The 23934-nt window shown below is 44.2% G+C and overlaps 1 protein-coding gene across 1 annotated transcript; it reads right to left on the bottom strand.

Annotated features, from left to right (window-relative positions):
* Positions 1-118: 118 nt before the first annotated feature.
* AADACL4 (arylacetamide deacetylase like 4) lies at positions 119-23199 on the bottom strand. Its single transcript, XM_027058222.2, is given in 7 exon segments — positions 119-1070; positions 1073-1347; positions 14614-14677; positions 18608-18824; positions 22317-22481; positions 22770-22839; positions 23165-23199. Coding segments are annotated over 7 exon segments (1323 nt in total). The 3' UTR covers positions 119-573.
* Positions 23200-23934: the final 735 nt, after the last annotated feature.

Raw genomic sequence — 23934 nt, 5'->3', positions numbered from 1 at the left:
TTCGGATTAAAGACTTGAGCCCAGACCACATTCGCAGCCCCCCAGAGCCCTTCCCTCACTGCTTCTCCCTTCCCTCTTCCCCATCTCCTTTTCCCACCACCTCCCCTGAAACCTGCCTTTAGTCGTGTCCAAGGATGGCTAAAGTGAGGCAAGAGTTTCATTGCAACAGCATTTCTCCTGCTGGAGACTGATCTATAACTGGTGTGTTGGAATTTGGCTGGTGACCTATGATCCCAAGAACAATTAGGTGCCCCCTCGTCCAACAGGCACCATGGCCCCAAGCCCTGTGTTGGCATCATGAGCATAGATGCACCATGATTAGAGACACACAGACAGAATACCCAGTTGTTAGCATTTATTCTTCACAGACCTTGTGTGTTAGGGCTTTGAGAAGTTTTTAAAGGCATTAGTCTCTCCCTTTGATATTTATTTCACCTGAGTGAGAATGTTAGCAAGTGTTGCTCACAATTTGGATTTTCTGAAATACTAAGCAAAACCATTCTAAGCTGACTTATCCTTCTCATGTGAGCAGAGCATTGACTCAGCATCTCCTTAATCAGCACCCCAGGGTTGCTATATGCTCTTTATATAATTGGCTATAGCATTCACAATTTTCAGGGAGCACAGGAACAAGAAAATTTCCTTGTCAAAAAGCAGTAGGGACCCATGAAAGCCATCCTCTACATGATACCACACCACGGGGACCCTCTGGTCCTCCAAGCGCTTCATATAGAGCAAGGTGTCATCACGGAGGATGTCATGCTCACAGCTCACCAGGAAGGCCTTGGGAAGCTGAGCAATGGTCTCATCATCTCTTATCAGAGGGGCATTTTCTACATCCAAAAGATGTTTGTTTTCCAGATAGGCAGCCCCATTAAAAGGGCCAGGAAACACAGGTTGGTGGCGCATCTTCCTGAATCTCCTGGGTATGTTGTCAGAGCTGAGCCACTGCTTGTACTTCCTCCAGAAGTCTGGGGGCATTAAGGCACCATCCAAGATGGCTTCCCACCAGTGAAAGTCGATAACCATATACTTAAATATACATGTCATCCTGAACTTCTGGGGCAGGATGGGACATTTCTGCTCTGCCAGTAAGATGGCAGCTGCAAAATGATGATCTGAACAAGTGGATAAATCAGGACCTGGGCCCGGATCTGGGAAATATCTGATCTGCCCACCAGGGCCTGGGTGACACAGACCACATACGCTCTCCCAGTGCTGTCTCCACAGATCACAACCCGGGAGGGGTCCACCCTGTAGGTTTCCAAGGCCTTCAGGAAGTGAATGGAGGCATTCAGGCAATCTCAGAAAATGCTGGGGTAATGGTGATCAGGAAGCTTGCGGTACCTGAAGAGCAAGCAGGGAACAAAAGTATAGCAGTGTGGACAGGTGTCACTGGGAGCCATTTTAACCATGTCCTCAACTCCCCCTTGCAAGACTGTCTCTGACTAAATCCCCAGAATGGCCCGGTGAGGTGGGGATTTTTATCTTTTCTTTTCTTTTTTTCTTTTGCATATGAGGGCATGAAGGACCTCCCCTTAGTCCTACAGGCAGGGGTTCTGGACTCCAACACTAGGCTCTGCCTGTTGTCCATAGGTGTAGACACTCCACACAAGATTATGCAACTTGAAAGCTATCTGAGCCATCTGAAGTGGGAGCAAAACAACTAGTGATGCTGGGAAATACAAAGGAACCTCCTGGCTGTCCCACTGGCTGCCCAAAGAGAACAGGCTAAGCAAAGTAAAGCTCAAATAAAGCAGAAGTTTCTTTCAGGATGAATTTTTGGTTTTTTTAATCAAAATCTAATGACCAAGGGGCTCCTGAATGGCTCAGTCAGTTAAGCATCTGACTTTAGCTCAGGTCATGATCTCCCATTTCACAAGTTCAAGCCCCACGTCAGGCTCTGTGCTGACAGCTCTGACCCTGGACCCTGCTTCAGATTCTGTGTCTTCCTCTCTCTCTGTCCCTCCCCTGCTCATGCTTTGTCTCTCTCAAAAATAAATAAACATTAAAAAACAATTTTTTTAAATCTAATGACCAAGATTTGTTCTTTCCCAGTGACTTAAAGAGCTGCCTTTGGCACAAGAACAGACACTCAGATCAATGGAATAGAATAGAAAACCCAGAAATGGACCCACAAACGTATGGGCAACTAATCTTCGACAAAGCAGGAAAGAATATCCAATGGAATAAAGACAGTCTCTTCAGCAAGTGGTGCTGGGAAAACTGGACAGCGACATGCAGAAGAATGAACCTGGACCACTTTCTTACAGCAGACACAAAAATAAACTCAAAATGGATGAAAGACCTCAATGTAAGACAGGAAGCCATCAAAATCCTAGAGGAGAAAGCAGGCAAAAACCTCTTTGATCTTGCCCACAGCAATTTCTTACTCAACACGTCTCCAGAGGCAAGAGAAACAAAAGCAAAATGAACTACGGGGACCTCATCAAATAAAAAGCTTCTGCACAGCGAAGGAAACAATCATCAAAACTAAAAGGCAATCGACAGAATGGGAGAAGATATTTGCAAATGACATATCAGATAAAGGGTTAGTGTCCAAAATCTACAAAGAACTTATCAAATTCAACACCCAAAAAACAAATAATCCAGTGAAGAAATGGGCAAAAGACGTGAATAGACACTTCTCCAAAGAAGACATCCAGATGGCAACTGACACATGAAAAAACGCTCATCATCACTCATCATCAGGGAAATACAAATCAAAACCACAGTGAGATACCACCTCACACCTATCGGAAGGGCTAACATGAACAACCCAGGCAACAACAGATGTTGGCGAGGATGTGGAGAAAGAGGATCTCTTTTGCATTGTTGGTGGGAATGCAAGCTGGTGCAGCCACTCTGGAAAACAGTATGGAGGTTCCTCAAAAAACTAAAAATAGAACTACCCAATGACACAGCAATGGCACTACTAGGCATTTCTCCAAGGGATACAGATGTGCTGTTTCGAAGGGACACATGCACCCCCATGTTTATAGCAGCACTATCAGCAACAGCCAAAGTTGATGGAAAGGACCCAAATGTCCATCGATGGATGACTGGATAAAGAAAATGTGCTATGTATATATAATGGGAGTATTACTCAGCAATCGAAAAGAATGAAATCTTGGCATTTGAACTACATGAATGGAACTGGAGGGTATTATGCTAAGTGAAATTAGTCAGTCAGAGAAAGACAAAAATCCTATTACTTCACTCATATGAGGACTTTAAGAGACAAAACAGATGAACATAAGGGAAGGGAAACAAAAATAATATAAAAACAAGGAGGGGGACAAAACAAAAGAGACTCATATATATGGAGAACAAACTGAGGGTTACTGGAGGGGTTGTGGGAGGGGGATGGGTTAAATGGGTAAGGGGCATTAAGGAACCTACTGAAATCATTGCTTCACTATATACTAATTTGGATGTAAATTTTAAAAAATAAAAAATAAATTTAATAAATAAATAAATAAATGTCACTATCTTAAATTCTTAAAAAAAAAAAAAAAAAGAGCTGTCTTCTATCTGGGGGTTGGGGAAAGAGGGAGAGGTTTGGGAGATGCCCTGAGGGTAAAGGTGGAGGAAAGGTAAACAGGCAGGAAACAGATTCTGCTCTGGCTGTGGAGAGCATCCTGAAGGCTGCTCTAAGCCCTCAAAGTGTGTCTCCTCATAGGAATTCAAGGGCAAAGAGAAAGGACTTTAAAATGAACTTCTAGGGGCATCTGAGTGGCTCAGTCCGTTGAGTGGCCAGCACTTGATTTTGCCTCAGGTCATGATCTCATGGTTCACGAGTTCAAGCCCCTCACAGGGCTAGGCACTAACAGTGCAGTCTGTTTGGGATTCTCTCCTTCCCTCTCTCTCTAACCCTAAATATAAATATAAATATATAAATATATATAAATATATATGTGCTATGTATATATATGCACTATATATATATATATGCGCTAAGGGAGTAGATCTTAAGTGTTCTCACCACAAAAAAGAAACAATAATTACATGATAGAATGGAGATGTTTCCTAATGCTATCATGGTAATCATTTTGCAATATATAAGTGTCTCAAACTGACACGTTATACACCTTAAACTTATGCAATGTTATATGTCAATTATATTTCAATAAAGCTGGGGGTGGTGCTGAACTTACAGAAATAGTAAAACACAAGCTAACTAATGCACAAATCAAGATTGAGATAATAGAAAGAAATCAATTTTAAAAATAGAAACCCTTTGGCTAAACTGCTTTGATTAGAAATTTTATGAAAAACATGGCTGTTATCCCAAATTTTTGTTTGAAGTTGTTGCTAAATGTGTTTTCTCTTCTTACAACCTATCATTTAAAAGCATTGTAAAAGAAAGTGCATTCTACTTGTAAGATTAAATTTGGAAGGCACGCATAAAGAAAACTGACACCTTAGAATAGTGGCTTTCAAACTTCGTTAGAACAGCAACATTGCTTTTCTTCAAAAAAATTTTTTACGTTGATTTATTTTTGAAAGACAGAGCGAGACAGAGCACAAGTGGGGGACAGGCAGAGAAAGAACGAGACACAGAATCCGAAGCAGGCTCCAGGCTCTGAGCTGTCAGCACAGAGTCCGACACAAAGCTTGCTTGAACCCACTAATTGTGAGATCATGACCTGAGATGAAGTTGGACACTCAACCGCTGAGTCACCCAGACCCTCTAATTTTTCTTATTAAAATGATACAAGGAACCCCACTGTATAAAATAAGTGAGTAGTGGTCAGTCATTCTAGCTTTGCCCAGGGGCAGGGATCTGAACACCTCACTCATTCTTCTTCCTCTTTGACCTCCCTGGCCACCCCTAAAAAAACAAAGGGAATCCCAGTGTCCTAAGCAACCCAGTCTGGAAGCCACCACTTCCTATTAGATCTTGATTTTTGTTTCCATTAAAAGTTGCTCTAAGGCATCATCTTTAAGGATAGGGTTTGATTGACTGCAACCCTGCAACATTGCCTCAATGAGCAAATATGTTGATAAATAAATCAATGTTATCAACATAGCTTTCCATTTAAACTTAGCAAAACATATACTATTTAGTAGGGTCCTTGTATTGAGATGTGCTCAGCACCTAGAAGCAGCAAACACAAACTTCAGCCTCCATTTTTCTATTTCTAGAAGGATACACATCCTACTAAATGTTAAATATACAAATATGGCAGTATAAAAGAAATAACAAATATTACATGCTTTCCATTAGCAGAATCCCGACCTGCTAGAAAGAGGCAGAAATGCCCACCCTTGCCCACTCAGGGTAGGGGTGAAAGTCAAAAGATTCCCCAGGAGCTTAGGTAGGGAGTCTCATTATGTCTTGATGAGAAACCAGGGAGCATTTCAGACACTGGACATCTTTTCCGACCTGCAGTCACCCTGGCAGATTGAAGAACCTTACCTGTCTTCCAACCTCCACCAGCCTCTCTATCAAAACCCATGTCCGAAGTCTTTTCAACTATAACTATATCAAACAACAATATCCTAAGCAATCTCCTACAAATATTCATGCAGGTGTTTATTAACATTTCCGTGTGTTCAAGGGGCATTTTCATTATCACAAAGGGCTTCTCAGATGTAGAGTGTGACAGAGCCTCTATCAGTCAGACACTGTCTTCCTCAAATTTGAGAAGACCAGAGATGCTAAGTAAGTTGCTTTAAGCTGCATAGATGCCTGGGGACAGCCAGGGTTTGAGGGGCCTTGTGGTAGAGGTTGAATCTAAAAGGACAGCTTTTAGTTTCTCTAACTTCTTGAAACTATTGTCCACTGTCTTCTTCTGTCTCGAGACACTCCCAGCATTGGACCCCAAAGTTAAGTAGGTAGGTAGTTGTTTTAACAAAATAAGCACCTGAAGAACCATCAGACCCAAACAACAGCCAGGACCTTGACCATAACCTTTGGCCAACCCTATCATACCCCCACCACCATCCCACCTCGCTGCCTTCGCCATCTGAGGGAACAGTGACCTTGACCTTCAATCCTGTATCCACCATTCCCTTTCTTTCCTTTTCATGTACTTTTATAATGTCTATGCATATTCCTTACAAATACTCTTCTGATTTTGTTTTCAACTTGATAAAAAGAGTACCAGGCTTACGTAATTATTTGAATGTTTTTCACTTAATTTTATACTGCCAAGATTCATTCACATTCTGGTGTGCCCTTCCAGTTCATTTATTTAAATGGCTATGTAATCATCCATAATACCTTAATGGCTGTGTAACATAATATTAACTGTGCCATGGTTTAGCTTAGTTTTTGTTTGTTTAGGAGAATTTTTACTCATGTTGAAAAGGGTTTAGACTATGATACATTAGTAATTACTCAAATTTCTGGTTTCAGAAAGAAGATGACATGGATTTATTTTTCCCTGTTCCTCTCCCAAAGGTCATTTAAAACACAGTAGGGGAGAGAGGCCAAGATGGCAGGGCAGCATGGAAGCTCTCTGCTTCACTCGTCCCTGAAATGTAGCCAGATCAGCACCAAACCATTTTGCACACCTAGAAAATTGATCTGAGGACAAACACAACAATCTGCATAACTTGAGCCACAGAACCTGGCAGGTACATGGTGCAGAGAGGTGAACTGGGGGAGAGAGAAGCTGCAGAGGGTAGGGAACTGTTTTTATTTGCAGAGAGAGGACAGAGACCTGGGGGGAGATTACAGGAAAAGCACTCCCTCCAAAAGCAGCTGGAGACAAAGAGAAAGAGTGGAAACACCTGCAAGAAAACATCTTCATAAGAAAGGGAGAAAGGAGAAAGGAGAGGGTTTCAATACCATTAGGACTCTATAAATAGGGGAGCACAGAGCCAGAAACTTCGCCGCTCAATACCTGGTGCTGCTCTGGTGGGAAGGGCGAATCTTCAGGAGCAGAGAGCAAGGTCCAAGGGGTCGTCAGGCCACATGGGGAGAGGCAGTTCCCCTGCAGAGAGGACATTTGGTAGAGGCCGTGCAGTTTCCCCACAGGCAAAGGTCCCAGTGGACCCCAGATTACAGCCATGTTGCTGGTGTTGGAACAAGGACATTAGGGTGTGGTGAAGACTGGCGCCAGGTATGTGTTGTGATTTACCATAGCCTCTGAACCACTGCTGCCACACAGTCATGTGAACTTTTTCTAGGGAGGGTGGCACCTGGCCACAGTCTCTGGGCCTCTGCAGCAGCATGGGCCAGCACCTGGCCATTGCTCAGCAAGACCCTACCTGCGAGGGTCAGAGTGGGTTCAAGCCGCAGGGCCCTCAGAAGTGAGGGGTTTGGAAACACAGTCCCATCTGAGAAAAAATTTGGGAAGGAGGTGCTGCCTGGCAGGCTGATGGCTTGATTGTGGACAGTGTAGAAGCAGGGAGTGGATGGAAGTCCAAGACAAAGAAGGGGTATTTGATTGCCAGTTGGGGAGAGCACAGAGTTCTTATGCTAGAGACTGGGAAGCAAGGTGATGCCATTTTCACATCTCCCGGGCATACATACATGCCCACACGCCACAACAATCCACCCCAGTAAGCTAAGCAGTGCCATTTAGTGGAGAATAGAGCCATTACACCAAGCCTTGTCCATCTCCACCAACCAAGCCCTAGAGGATGACCACAAGTCTCTCTGCCTGCTTAGTTTACAGACTATAAAGTGCTCATAGTTTGACTTCTAGGGGAAACTGGATGTAATTTCACTCAGATTTCATTCTGTTTGCTGGTCCAGCTATTCATTTTTTTTTCTTTTCTTATTCTTGGATACAGAAAGAGAAAAAAATTATTTTTTATTTTCTGTTTTTATAAAAAAAGATTTCTCTTTAATTTTTTTCTACTATATTTTTTATTATTTTTTTGTAAAATTTTTAGTCTATTTTACTTTCTTAATTTCATTTTATTCTATTTTATTGTATACATTTTTTAAATTTTTAAACATTTTCTTAATTTTTCCCTCTTTTCTACTTTTTTTCCTTTCCCTTTTTTCTCTATTCTATCAAGCTTCTTTCAACAACCAGACCAAAACACACCTAGCTTCCTTCATTTGATTTTTGTGTGTTGTTTTTAATTTTTTAATTTTATTTTTATTTTATTAAATTAATTCTTTTTCTTCCTCCAAAATGATGAAACAAAGTAATTCAGCCAAAAAGGAAGAACAGAAAGAAATGACAGCCAGGGACTTAATCTACACAGATGTAAGCAAGATGTCTGAACTAGAATTTAGAATCACGATAGTAAGAATACTAGCTGTAATTGAAAAAAGGATAGGGGTGCCTGGATGGCTCAGTCGGTTAAGCGTCTGACTTCAGTTCAGGTCATGATCTCATGGTCTGTGAGTTCAAGCCCTGCATCGAGCTCTGTGCTAACAGCTTGGAGCCTGGAGCCTGCTTTGGATTCTATGTGTGTGTGTGTGTGTGTGTGCGCGCACACCTCTCTCTCTGCCCCTCCCCCACTCGTGCACTCTCTCTGTCTCAAAAACAAATGAACATTAAAAAAAGAAAAAAGCATAGAATCCCTTTCTGCAGAGATAAAAGAAGTAAAATCTAGTTAGGACTAAATTAAAATGCTATAACTCGAATGGATGCCATGGTGGCAAGGATGGATGAAGCAGAGCAATGAATCAGTGATACAGAGGACAAACTTATGGAGAATAATGAAGCAGAAAAAAAAAGAGGGAAACTAAGGGAAAAGAATACGATATAAGAATTACAGAAATCAGTGATTCATTAAAAAGGAACATCAGAATCATAGGGGTCCCAGAAGATGAAGAGAGAGAGAAACGAGTAGAAGGGTTATGTGAGCAAATCATAGCAGAAAACTTTCCTAACCTGGGTATAGACACATCAAAATCCAGGAAGCACAGAGAACTTCTATTAGATTCAACAAAAACCAACCATCAACAAAGCATATAATAGTCAAATTCACAAAATACACAGACAAGGAAAGAATATGAACACAGCAAGGAAAAAAAGTCCTTAACCTTTAAGAGAAGACAGATCAGGTTCTCAGCAGACCTATCCACAGAAACTTGGCAGGACAGAAAGCAGTGGCAGGATATATTCAGCATGCTGAATCAGAAAAATATGCAGTCAAGAATTCTTTATCCAGCAAGGCTGTCATTCAAAACAGAGGGAGAGATAAAAAGTTTCCCAGACAAACAAAAACTAGAGGAGTTCATGATCACTAAACCAGGCCTGCAAGAAAAAGTTAAGGGGACTCACTGAGAGGAGAAAAGACAAAAGAAAACAAAAAAGACCAAAACCAACAAAGACTAGAAAGGACCAGAGAATACCCCCAGAAACTCCAACTCTACAGGCAACACAATGGCAATAATTTCATATCTTTCAGTACTCACTCTAAATGTCAATGGACTAAATTCTCCCGTGAAAAGACATAAGATAACAGAATGGATAAGAAAACAAGATCCATATATATGCTGTTTACAAAAGACACATTTTAGACCTAAAGACACCTTCAGATTGAAAGTAAGGGGATGGAGAACCATCTATCGTGCTAATGGTTGCCAAAAGAAAGCTGGAGTAGCCATACTTATATCAGACAATCTAGATTTTAAAATAAAGACCATAACAAGAGATGAAAGGGGGCATTATATCATAATTAAGGGGTCTGTCCACCAAGAAGAGCTAACGATTGTAAACATTTGTGCCCCCAACATGAGAGAACCCAAATATATAAATCAATTAATCACATATATAAAGAAACTCATTGATAATCATACCATAATAGTAGGGGACTTCAACACCCCCACTTACAGCAATGGACAGATCATCTAAGTAGAAAATCAACAAGGAAACAATGGCTTTGAATGACACACTGTACCAGATGGACTTAACAGATGTATTCAGAACATTTCACCCTAAAGCAGTGGAATACACATTCTTCTTAAGTGCACATGGAACATTCTTCAGTATAGATCACGTACCAGGACACAAATCAGCCCTCAACAAATACAAAAAGATCGAGATCATACCATGCATATTTTCAGATCACAATGCTATGAAACTCAAAATCAACCATAAGAAAAAATATGGAAAGACAACGAATGCTTGGAGACTGAAGAACATCCTACTAAAGAATGAATGGGTTAACCAAGAAGTTAAAGAGGAAATTAAAAAGTACATGGAAGCCAATGAAAATGATAATACCACAGCCCAAAACCTCTGGGATATAGCAAAGACAGTCATAAGAGGAAAGTATATAGCAATCCAGGCTTTCCTAAAGAAGAGAAAAGGTCTCAGATACACAACTTAAGCTTACACCTTAAAGAGCTGGAAAAAGAACAGCAAATAAAACCCAAAACCATCAGAATATGGGAAATAATAAAGATTAGACTGTAAATCAATGCTATCAGAATAAAAAAAAAACAATAGAACAGATCAATGAAACCAGAAGCTGGTTCTTTGAAAGAATTAACAAAACTGATAAACCCCTAGCCAGTTTGATCAAAAAGAAAGAGGAAAGGACTGAAATAAATAAAACCAAGAATGAAAGAGGAGAGATAACAACCCACACTGCAGAAATACAAACAATACTAAGAGAATATTATAAACAATTATATGCCAATAAATTGGGCAATCTAGAATAAATGGACAAATTCCTAGAAAAATGTAAACTACCAAAACTGAAACAAGAATAGAAAATTTTAAGAGACCCATAAATATAAAATTTTAACAGGCCCATAACCAGTAAAGAAATTGAATTAGTAATCAAAAATCTCCCCTCAAAAACAATAGTCCGGGGGCGGATGGCTTTCCAGGGGAATTCCAGCAAACATTAAAGAAGAGTTAACACCTATTCTTTTGAAGCTGTCCCAAAAAATAGAAATGGAAGGAAAACTTCCAAACTCATTCTGTGAGGCCAGCATTACCCTAATTCCAAAACCAGACAAAGACCCCACAAAAAAGGAGAACTAAAGACCAATTTCCCTGCTGAACATGGATGCAAAAATCCTCAATAAGATACTAGCCAACCAGATCAAACAATACATTAAAAGAATTATTCATCACAATCAAGTGGAATTTATACCTAGGATGCAGGGCTAGGTCAATATCCACAAATCAATCAATGTGATGTGTCATATTAATAAAAGAAAGGACAAGAACTACATGATCCTCTCAATAGATGCAGAGAAAGCATTTGACAAAATACAGCATCCTTTCTTGATAAAAACCCTCAAGAAAGTAGGGATAGAAGAATCATACCTCAAGATTAAAAACCATATACAAGATACACTCTGCTAATATTATCCTCAATGGGTAAAAACTGAGAACTTTCCCCCTAAGGTCAGGAACATGACAGGGATGTCCACTCTCACCACTGTTAATCAACATAGCATTGGAAGTCCTGGCCTCAGCAATCAAACACAAAGGAATAACAGGCATCCAAATCAGCAAGGAGTAAGTCAAACTTTCACTCTTCGCAGATGACATGATATGGAAAACCTGAAAGATTCCACGAAAAAACCGCTAGAATTGATCCATGAATTCAGCAAAGCCACAGGATATAAAATTATAGATAGCATAGAAATTGGTTGCATTTCTATACACCAATAATGATGCAGCAGAAAGAAAACTCAAGGAATAAATCCTACTTACAATTGTACCAAAAACCATAAAATACTTAAGAATAAATCTAACCAAAAGATCTATACACTGAAAGGTGAAAGATCTATACACTGAAAATTATAGAAAGCTTATGAAATAAAATTGAAGACACAAAACAATGGAAAAAGATTCCATACTCCTGGATAGGAAGAACAAATATTGTTAAAATGTCGATACTACCCAAAGCAATCTACATATTCAATGCAATCCCTATCAAAATAACACCAGCATTCTTCACAGAGCTAGAACAAACAATCCTAAAATTTGTATGGAACCAAAAACAGACCATGAATAGCCAAAGCAATCCTGAAAAAGAAAACCAAACCTGGAGGTATTGCAATCCTGGACTTCAAGATGTATTACAAAGCTGTAATCATCAAGACAGTACGGTACTGGCACAAAAACAGACACATAGATCAATGGAGCAGAATAGAGAACCCAGAAATGGACCCACAAACATATGACCAACTAATCTTTGACAAAGCAGGAAAGAATATCCAATGGAATAAAGACAGCCTCTTCAGCAAATGGTATCAGTAAGACTGGACAGCTACATGCAGAAGAATGAGCCTGGACCACTTTCTTACACCAGACACAAAAATAAATCCAAAATGGATAAAAGACCTCAATGTAAGACAGGAAGCCATCAAAATCCTCGAGGAGAAAGCAGGCAAAAACCTCTTTGACCTCAGCTGCAGTAACTTCTTACTCAACATGTCTCTGGAGGCAAGGGAAACAAAAGTAAAAAGTAACTATTGGGACCTCATCAAGATAAAACCTTCTGCACATAGAAGGAAACAATCAGCAAAACTAAAAGGCAACCAACAGAATGGGAGAAGATATTTGAAAATGACATATCAGATAAAGGGTTAGTATCCAAAATCTACAAAGAACTTATCAACACCCAAAAAACAAATAATCCAGTGAAAAAAATGGGCAAAAGACATGAATAGACACTTTTCCAAAGACATCCAGATGGCTAACAGACACATGAGAAAATGCTCAACACCACTCATCATCAGGGAAATAAAAATCAAAACCACAATGAGATACCAACTAACACCAGTCAGAATGGCTAAAATTAGCAACTCAGGCAACAACAACTGTTGGCGAGGATACGGAGAAAGGCGAACCCTCCTGCACTGCTGGTGGGAATGCAATCTGGTGCAGTCACTGCGGACGGAAAACAGTATGGAGGTTCCTCAAAAAACTAAAAATAGAACTACCCTACGACCCAGCAATTGCACTACTAGGCATTTATCCAAGGGATACAGGTGTGCTGTTTCGAAGGGACGCATGCACCCCAATGTATATAGCAACACTATCAACAATAGCCAAAATATGGACAGAGACCAAGTGTCCATTGACAGATGAATGGATAAAGAAGATATGGTATATATATATATGATATATATATATCATATATATATGGTGTATATATATATATGGTATATATATATAGTGGAGTAGTATATATGTGTGTGTGTGTATATATATATATATACTTGTATATACTTGTATATATATATATACATATACTTGGCAATGAAACAATGAAATCTTGCCATTTGCAACAACATGGATGGAACTAGAGGATATTATGCTAAGCGAAATTAGTCAGAGAAAGACAAAAATCCTATGACTTCACTCACATGAGGACTTTAAGAGACAAAACAGATGAACATAAGGGAAGGGAAACAAAAATAATATAAAACAGGGAGGGGGACAAAACATAAGAGACTCTTACATATAGAGAACAAACTGAGGGTTGCTGAAGGGGTTTGGGGAGTGGGGTGGCTAAATGGGCAAGGGGAATTAAGGAAGACACTAAGTACTGGGTGTTATACGTGGGGGATGAATCACTGGATTCTACTCCTGAAATCATATTGCATTACGTGCTAACTAACTTGGATGTAAATTTTTTAAAAAGTAGAAAAAAACATGGCAGATGCTTATACTAAAAAGCATTTGTTGCTTAGCAACAGTAGCTAAACTATGGGGAGAGTCCAAATGTCCATCAACTGATGAATGGATAAAGATGTGATGTGGACGTACAATGGAGTATTACCCAGTGATCAAAAAGAACAAAAACTTGCCATTTGCGACGACGTAGATGGAGCTGGAATGTATTATGCTAAACGAAATAAGTCAGAGAAAGACAAATATCATATGATTTCACTCATACGTGGAATTTAAGAAACAAACTAGATGATCACAAGGGAGGGCAAAATAAAAAAGAGAGAGACAGAGAAACAAACCGTAAGAGGCTCAGAGAACAAACTGAGGGTTGATGGAGGGAGGTGGGTGGGGGGTGGGCTAAATGGGTTATGGGTACTAAGGAGGGCACTTGTTCTGATGAGCATTAGGTGTTACATGTAAGTGCTGAATCACTTGTATGTACATTTAATATAGTGTCACTTTGTCTTGCTTAACATAATACCCTCTAGCTCCAACCACATCATTGCAAATGGCAAGATTTCATTCTTTTTTGTGGCTGGAAAACATTCCGTTGCATATACACCACATCTTTATCCATTCATCTGCCGATGGACACTTGGGCTACTTCCATAATTTGACCATTGAGAATGATGTTGCAGTAATCACAGGGGTGCATCTATCCTTTTTAATTGTAAGTATCCAGTGGTACGGTTACTAGATCATAGGGCAGTTCTATTTTTAACTTTTTGAGGAACCTCCATACTGTTTTCTACAGTGGCTGCACCACTTTGTATTCCCACCAACAGTGCGTGAGGGTTCCCCTTTCTCCACCTCCTCACCAGCACTTGCTGTCTCATGCCCCAGTTTGTTCGTGCACACCCCTGCTGTGGGCATGTGACTTCTTCCTGGGTTTTTGCTCTCGTGAACGGCGCTGTGCCTGTGTCCGTGCATGTACGTGCGAGAGTGCCTCTTGGGGGCTAGGGCCCCTCTCTCTCTTCTACAAATCATCCACGTGCTCCTCCCTACCTTCTTCCACCCAAGTGACACCCACTGACTTTCTCCAGCAGCTCACCCAATCGACAGCAGCACAGAATCAGTCTCCAGGGCCAGAAAATTGCACAGGTTGTGGTACAAGTCTGCAAGACAGAATCGGTCACAGCAGCCGCCCTGAGTGGCCTGTAGGGATGTCAACACCCCCATGCAGGGCCCAGCACTGTTCACCCTAGTCCCCGGGGAGAACCTGCCAGCAGTGTCCGCTTTGGGTGTGACATTCTTTTTCCGTTCCTTTCCCTACTTCCTCTGCAGTGACTCCAGCTGGCTCTGCCTGGGCAAAACCAAAAAGCCAGGCCACGTAAGACACCTGACATCTGCCATGGTCTCCTGAATGTCGGGACTCCAATGCACCTCAGGGCTCACCAGCTGCAACATTTTCTTCCACAGTGGGGGGGGGGGGGGGGTGGAAACTGAGGACCAGGAAGGCTTGGCGATTTGAAACAGACAAAACCAAGGCCAGGGAGGGTAGGCATGCCTGCTCTAAAATATTAATGGTAATTACGTACGCATGCATACAAATGTATGTTATTAAGAAATATGGGATGGTTGGATGGACCATTTTTATTATTTTTAATTTTTTTTTAACATTTTATTCATTTTTGAGAGACAGAGAGAGATAGAGCATGAGCAGGGGAGGGGCAGAGAGAGAGAGACACACACACAGAATCCGAACCAGGCTCCAGGCTCTGAGCTGACAGCACAGAGCCGGATGTGGGGCTCAAACCCACGAACTATGAGATCACGACCTAAGCTGAAGTTGGACGTTTAACCAACTGAGCCACCCAGGCACCCCATGGGCCATTTCTATTAGCCGAGGGGTACCTCTGAGGTTCTCAGACAAGTCCGTTATCAACAGTCCATTGGCCATCCTGGTACAGCACCAGACAAGTATCTGTGCCAAATAAGCCTCTAATTCCGTGGTTTCTAACCTTGGCTGTGCTGTAGATAGAAGTACCAGGGAGGTTTTCCAAGTCCTGGTGCCCAGACTGAGCCCCAAATAATTGAACCGGTGTCTCTGGGGTGGGTAGCACGGGCAGCAGGAGTTCCCAAATTCCAGCCTCGGGGGCGGTGGTGAATGACTGAGCAGACCGGGAAAAGTGCCCCAGCTTCATCATCACCCTTTGAGGGACGTGACGGAGGAGGGGACAAAACTGAGTGGAACAGGCAGCTCCCAAAGAGGCCTTAGCCCTGCTGGCAGATTAGCGCCATCTGGGAGCTTTTTTAAAATGCTGATGCCTGGGCCCCACCCCTGAGACGGACAGTGGCGTGGGCAGGACCTTGGTGTGGGTATGACTCAAAGCCCCCCCCAGGGGGTTCAAAGCACAGCCAGGGTGGAGACCGCTGCTGGCCTTTCCCACATCATCCCCCTGCCTCCTTGCTCTGCTGCCCTGACATTCTTTCTCTCCCTCGAGCCCCTGTTTTGGAGCTCTGCACTTGCTGTTTCTTCTGCTTAGACTTAACTGGGCTGGGACAGAGCGAGGCAGGCACTTGCCTTGGGCACAAAACTAAGGGGCCACCAAGACACTCTGCAGCTGAGATAAATAATACTTTGGTGCAATCTTTTAAGGAATCAAAGCAAATGCCACGAGTATCTGTGATGAAGGACGTATGAAAATCTTACATAGACAAGAGCCTACTTTGCATTTGTACAATTCGCCTGGCCCTGTTGGATCCCGCCTTTCGATAAACGTTGTTATTTTGTTCACCATATATTTTTTTTGCATTAATATTGAATTTTTGAAAATAGTGCATAAAAAAGGGGCACCTGGGTGTCTCAGTCAGTTGGGCATCTGACTTTGGCTCAGGTCATGATCTCCCAACTTGGAGCCTGGAGCCTGCTTCGGATTCTGTGTCCCCCTCTCTCTCTGTCCTTCCCCCACTCACTCTCGCTCTCTCTCTCAAAAAAAATAAATTAACATTAAAAAGGTGAAAATAGTGCATAAAATTATCTTGAAGACTGAGTTTCTTGGTGCCCCTTTAAATATCGAGCCCCAGGCAAGGGCCCCATTTGCCTGCCCCTATCCCTACAGGCTTAGAATGCTGTTCCCCAGCCTCTATGGGGCTTATTCCTCCTCATCAGTTGCTTGGACCTGAGTTCAAATTCTACCTTTTTGGAGAAGCTTCCTCTGGAAAAACTAAAGATGCACATGAATCATTTTCTATTCCATCATCTTGTGCCATAACTCTGTGGAATTACCCTATTTATTTGCTTTCTCTTTCATTGCCCAGCCTCTTCGTTTGAGTAGGCTCCATGAGAGTTTTTCGTGTTCTCCACTCGGTCCCCTGTGCCTGGAACAGGATATGACACAAGGTAAATACCCGGTGAATATTTCCCAAATGAAGCCTCGCTTCACTTTTAAAATAACATCATGCCCCACAGAGGAGGGCTAACAGTCCTAGCCAACTAATGGGGTGCTCCCGGGGGATCTCTGAAAGGGAAGCATGACCTCGGGGGCCGGTAGATGGGAGATGTCCATTGTTAACTTCTGAAAAAAAGGAGAGCATCCCGGCAGCAAATGCGGCTATTGCTATTTCCACCACCAGGTGGCAGCACACCCTAATCTCAGGGAAGTTCTGGGCAACTTTGGGCAGCCATCCGTCCACCCATTTGTTCGTCCATGAACACATCCTTTCACCCAGTTATTCACCCATCCATTCATCCATCTTTGTGTTCATGAACTCATACAGTCATTCAAAAATTAAAATCCACAGGCAAGGAAGGCACTGAAGATAAGGCAGCAAACAAAACACAAGTCTTCCTGGCACTCTGGGAGATTCCATTTTTAGTTGGGGAAGACAGACAGAAAATGAGGAAATACACGAAGGAACAAGATAAATTCAGACCACGACAAGCGTCATGAGGGAAATTTAAAGGGATGATGTCAGGGATGGAGACGGGCATGGAACTCTAAGGGACCGTGCCTTAGGTAAGATGTTCAGGGAGGCCGCTCTGGAGAGGATATTTGAGGCCAGACTGAATGAACAAATAAGGGTCCACCAGTCATGCAAAGTCAGAAGGGGAGAGATATCGCCGGAAGCTGCCAGAACAGCAGGTGCCAAAGATTCAGAGAGAGAGGGGAGGAGCCTGGAGTGTCTGAGAGGCAGGCAGTGTGGCTAGAGCGCAGTGAACTGCTTTGGGAGGAGGGAGACGCCGTGCACCTGGTTGGAAAGGTGGGCAGGACCTCCAAAGCTGTCAGGGCTCGAGGGCTCGGTTCCATCTAAAGGCACCGGAGAGCCACAAGAAGGGTTTAGCCCAGGACCGACAAGCTCTGACTTGCAGTTTCACAAGCTCTTTCTGGCTGCCAGGGAAGGAATGGATTGAGGGGCGACAGAAGTGTGTGTGTGGGGGGGGGGTGGTTGTGGGGTGTGAGGGTCAAGGGGGCCGAGGCAAGAGAGAACATGGGGTCTTGGATCATGGTACTGTAGCAGGGCCAGGGAGAGATGCATGGGTTTGGGATGTACTGTGGGTGGAAAACAGATAAGACGGGCCAAAGCTGTGGGTGGCGAGGGAAGAGAGCAGTCAACACCCCAGCATCGTGAAAGCCCCACTGAGACACAGCACTAGCCTCACCTTGACCAAGACCATTATAGTACAGAAAAGAACGTTTCTCGCATAGATTGAGTGTCATCTGCTTACTTGAGCCCAAAGCACTCAGCCTGGGATTCCTATAAAAAATCTCCAACCGCTGGGGCACCTGGGTGGCTCAGTCAGTTCAGCGTCCCGACTCTTGATTTCAGCTCAGGTCATGACCTCACAGTTCATGTGTTCAGGCCCCGTGTCAGGCTCTGTGCTAACAGTGCGGAGCCTGCTTGGGACTCTGTCTCCCTCTCTCTCTCTGCCCCTCCCCTGCACTCGCTCTCTCTAAAAAAATAAATAATTTTTTTTTTTTTTAAAAAGCCTCCAACCGCTGATTCCTTTGAGTAACTCTTAAAAAGGTTCTCAGTGAAGGGTGAGCCAAGTTGTACACACAGATGAAGCTCTTCCTTTACAAAGCTGCAGGGAAGCACCTTACCCAAATTCCCCATGAACCCGCCTCCTCCGTGGAAGAAGATGATGCCTCACCAGGGGCTGGAGGACTCTGCCTTGGATTGGAACAGCCTCACAGGTATGGTCCCAAAATACAGGTCAGTCACTACAAGTCTAGCATCCTTTTTTGTTCTCACAAAACCATGCAATAACTGGGTAAATCTGGGCCTGGAGCAGATTCCCAGCCTCTCGAATATATTCCCCTGTCAGTCATAAGAGAAAGAAAGGGAGACATTAGGAGAGGTCAGGACCCATCTGGATCGTAGAGGACTCCTGTCACCTGTAATTGCTAGGATGTTTTTGCAGTTTCTCATCTGTCTCATCTGGGTAAGGCTCATCAGGAAGGACAGGCTCTGGATTGTGTCCACATAGAGGGTTTGAGTTTCAGAACTTCCTCCCAAACGATCTTGATTGAGTAACGGTATGAATTGGCCAAAGATCTTGACCATGTTTAGGCTGAATGGTTGGGCACTGAATTGAACAAAGCCAATTGTTCAAGGCAACTGGCAGGCAACCTTCCTCTTTGGCTCTCCAGCCTCAGATGGCAAAAAGGGTCATCACTTGGGTCAACACCCAACATTGCCCGCCCGGAGCCTGCGCCATGACAGATTCTTAAGCCATGTTTGTGTTCAACAAAAGAAAGTAATGGGATTAGGGATGCCTGCTGTTGACTCAGAAGAAGGGTGCAATGGCACATGGCCATTTATTTGCCAAATGTGTATAAAATTCCATTGTTTTTAAACTAATATAGTCACTCTAGCTATAAACAAACAAATGTCTGAATAAATCATGAAATATAGTTACAAGTTATCATGTTGCATGTACTCACTGCCTTTCAACCACTGGAATCATCTCTTCCAAGGACCGCACATTAAGTGTGTCCTTGTCCCAAGGGAAGTGCATCATTTATGAGTCACCTATAGCATGCCAGTAGTGGTCCGAGTGGTTATAAACTGGATGAAACTTTTCAGTGATGCTTCTAAGTCAAGCAGAGTCATCAGCTCTATTTTGTAGATGGGGGAGCTGAGGCAAACCAAGGTCAAGTGCCCTGCCTGCCAAGGAGTAACATGCAGAACATGTGTTCTCAACCACTAAACCAGAAAGAGCTTGGATTCTGGAGTCAGGAAGATCTGAACTCAAGTTTTAGCTTATCGCCAAACTAACCATCTCTGAGCTTCGATTTCCCTCCTTTACAAAATAGAATGGTGTCCACAGCCCAAGGAGGAGTCTTGGGGATTAGATATGACCACTCACGATGAGTGTCTCACTGGTGGGTCCTGGCAAGCGTGATCCCCAGTCCTTCTCCTGCTCACACCCACTGGGTCTTGTCCCAGGTCCCCTGGGATGCCCCAGTGCATTCCTTCCGTGGAGACATCCAAGGCTTTGATTTCTCCAAAGAGAACTCCAAACAAAACCTTCATTTCCCTGCTTGAGCTGGAGGAAAGTGAGGTGAGGAACTGGTTGGAGATGGCCTGCTTAGCCCACATCTGAAGACACCAGGCCTCTGTACTGAGCCAGCTCGGACCTTCACTGGCCAGCTCAGCTCCGAGCACCCTGACGTCAAGATGCCTCCTGTCGGCTCAGATGGGCTCCAGCTCTCACCTCCTCCATTGCAGTTCCCCCATGCTCCATGTACTCACCCGTGGCTCACATTGTTTCCTGGAAGCCTTTCTACCTGCCTAGCAGGTGGAGAAACACCAAACGGACTTTCATATCCAAGCTCAAGTCCATGTTCTCATTGACTGATGCCATCCCTGACCTGTATCCTCCTGTTCACAGCAATGGCTGCTGCCTCCTTGGAGGCCCTAAGTACCCTGCCCAGATTTCTTCAGAACCCCTCAAGGCTTTAGTACATGGATGTGGTCACCCGTGTGTCTCCCTCCACCGAACATCATTATCTTCATCATGGACACCCCGTGATGGGCAGTGCGTCCTGGGGGCACCCAGCCAGCGCTGGAGGGATCAGGATGAGACATCACAAGCGAAGCTCCCCCTTCAGGGCCGTGAAGCTGGACAAGGAAACCCCCTGGGAAGAAGAGGGGGAGCCCTCGCGTGGTGCCGCTCATCGTGATTGGAGACCAGCGAGAAGACTTGCATCACCTTGTGGGCGGAAGAAGCCTGCTTGCCTCCACCAACAGGGGGAAGGAAGGAACTTCTTGCCCAGCAACAAGCTCAGCCAATAAGAAGATACCACAACTCAGCCAATGAGAAACTGCCCCTCCCTGACCTCACACTTTCCTCCAATGGACTTTCATTCAAAGCAGCCCCTCCCACCTCCCTCCACTTCTCTGTAAAGAAGCTTCTCTCCTTTGATCTCTGGACTCGCAGGTGGTTTGCCATAACTTGCATGTCCCCAATTGCAATTCCTCTACTCTTCTGAATAAGCCCACCTTGCTGGCAAAATAACGGGCTGTGTTGCTTCCAAGGTCCATCTGCGAGCCTCCTGTGAGTGCCCCAGAGCCACGGTCATCAGCAGGTGCTTGCAGCTTGTGGGCTACTCTTTAGGAGAAAACAAGGTTGGAAAGGCCTTGGTTTTTTCTGGGTCTCAAACTGGCCCATAATTCCGTGCAATGGCAGCCACTGGTTTGAGACAGGCCGACTTCCAGTGAAGTGCCTGGCCAGGAAAAATAACAGAGATGAGAGTTTTGCCCTCAGCCTGTCTCCTTGAGTCAGTAACATTTCTGAAATTATAAACTAGAGGTGTTCATGTCTCTAAGAGTCATCCACATCCATGGTGGAACATTCCAGAAGCACATAAACATATTTTATTTCTTTACCAAACATAGGAAGCCCTTATCACGTGTCATTTAATTCTTTTGCCATCCTGAAGAGATGGACACCATTGTTTCCTTTCGCAGATGGGAAAATAGACACAGAGAGGTCAAGTGCATTGCCCAAGATTGCACAGCCCGAGCTGGGATGCACATGCTGGCAGGCTGCCTACCATCTGGGCTCCTTACCTATCACTCTGCTATCAGCTAAGTGAGGCCTTCTGTCTTCCTCCTTCTACAGTTGCCCTCCATCCCAAGTAAGCAGTGTGAACTGTTGGGCTGATAACACCCAGGGGTTGGAACATTGGGTTAAAACCAGTGGTCTGCCTCCTACGAGATGCCAAGCCTTTGTTTCCAAACCTGTTGCAGCTCTAAATATGTGCTGTCCTATCCCCAACCCTAGTTCCTGCTCAGAGCCTGGCCAGCATGACCCCTCTGACATGCTGGATAGATTCACCTATGTCTTGATCAGCAAATGGAAAGCACCTACCAGGTGGCAGGTCTGTGCCTGTGGCCAATGTCGCAAAGGTAGTTAAAGCAGTCCCTGCCTTCCATGTGCCTACACTGTATTCAGAGGAGACAGCCTACAGGCAGCTGAGTGCGCAGAGGGCAAAAGAGGCTGTGGTTTAAGGCGGTTCGGTTCCCTGTCAGGCTGAAAACCCTGTAGAAGAAGGGGCTGGGTCTGCAATCCTTTTAGAATCCTCAGAAAGCAGCCAGGTGACGGGTGCTCAGTAAGTGTTTGAAGGAAGAAAAGGAGGGAGGGGCAGAGAGAGGAAGGGAAGAGGGAGGGAAACAGAGCTGCAGACACAAAAGAGAGTGTAACAAAATATGTCTTGGGGAGAGTCTGAAGAGGAAAGGAGGGGCAAGTTATGGGGAGAGAGGAAGGGAGACCCAACCCACTACAGAGCCCGAGAGCAAACTCACCAAAGTTAAAGCACACAAGAACAGGCAATGCAGAAATCTGAACTTGGCGGGATGTTGCAAGGTAGAGAGGACAGCTACGGTGAGGAAATGCTGGAGGACAGTCCAGACGAAGACTCCCACAAAAAAGGTGCACAGGAGCACCAGGCGAGCATGCTCCCAAGGTTGCTAGCAGCTGCCTCTCCAGAGAGAGGAGCTTGGACACTTGTGTTAGGAGAACGTGGACCCGCTATACCAGCTCTCTCTCTGCTCCCACTGGTTTTGGACTTAGCCGTGATTCAGTGGGCTAACATGGCATCTTACAGGGCCAATGGGAGCTGGAGGGACTATTTCTCTGAGCAATGAAAGCTCCAAGAAAACCAGTCTTGCCCAAGACCCCTAAGGGAAAGGCCTCACATAGTTGCGCAGGCCTCTGTGGCCTCACCTTCCCATGCAGAATCGGCCAGCTTTCCTCACCATGGCATGGTTGGGCTGGCCAAAGCACATCTCATGCCAGGTTGCCGCCCTGGCCCCATTCAAGTCCAGGCTGTGGGGAGAGGCAGCATGGCCGAGAGTCAAGAGGACTTACTCAGATGCCAGCCTGCCTGGGTTTGAATCCCGCCTTTCCAGCTTACTGGCCCAGTGGCCTTGGATAAGTTCTCTCTATTCTCTGCATCTCGGTGCCCTCCTCTGAAAGGAGATAGACTGCTGAGGAATTGGCAATAGGGCAGCAAAGAACAGGACCATGCAAATATCCTTTTTCAAGCAAATCTTACTTACCTATTATAAATAAACGTATGCACACAAATGCCCGTGGAAGACTGCATAAATCGTGCAATATACCGCTCGAAGAATTTTCACAGTGAACGCACCCAAACACCGGCACCCAAACCAGGATACGGTACATCTCTAGCAACTAGGGGTCCCTTCTCCCCATCACCACCGCCCCCTGCCCATGACTAAACCCACCAAAGGCAACCACTGTCCTTCCTTTAACAGCCCACACTCATGTGGCTGATTTCTGACTTTTATATAAATAGAATCATGCAGAGGGGACTCCTTTATGTCTGGCTTCTTTCACTCAGCGTCGTGCTGGATGTCTCTTCCACGTCATGTATATGGGTTCACCCATGCTCCTTCCTGGATAGCATGCCACTGTATGAATACACCACAACTTTTTATTCTTTCTGCGGCTGCTGGACATCTGAGTTTTTGCCAGGCATCAGTTGATTGCCTCTCAGCTCCAAACTTGCCGTTTTAAAACCATTCTTCCGCAGGGTGGTGTCTTGCTGGGAGCACTCTGAAATGAAACTACCCCGGGGGGTTGCAAAGGGGTAGGGGTTAGAGCAGCTGTCTACACCACGGAAGCTTGGAGCTACGCAACCACATGCACTACGGGATTAGAGGACTGGAGGAGCCACCCCCAGTACGGAAGCTGAGCCTGCAGAACCCTGTGAGGCAATTTGTGCCCCAGGGTGCTGTTGAGAGCTACTGGGCTACTGGGCTAGTGACTACTTCACTAGCCTGCAATTAACAGAGGCAGGTAGCTTAACAGAGAGATCTGCGAAGGTCAAAAAGAGCTCTAATGCAAACAGTGTCATCCCAGGCTGATGGTACACGGCCTGAGGCTGTACCCCTGAGG

This window comes from Acinonyx jubatus, chromosome C1, assembly GCF_027475565.1.
Source record: "Acinonyx jubatus isolate Ajub_Pintada_27869175 chromosome C1, VMU_Ajub_asm_v1.0, whole genome shotgun sequence".
Classification (NCBI taxonomy): Eukaryota; Metazoa; Chordata; class Mammalia; order Carnivora; family Felidae; genus Acinonyx; species Acinonyx jubatus.
Note: the sequence above shows the minus strand (reverse complement) of the source record. Positions and strands in the feature narration are given on the sequence as shown.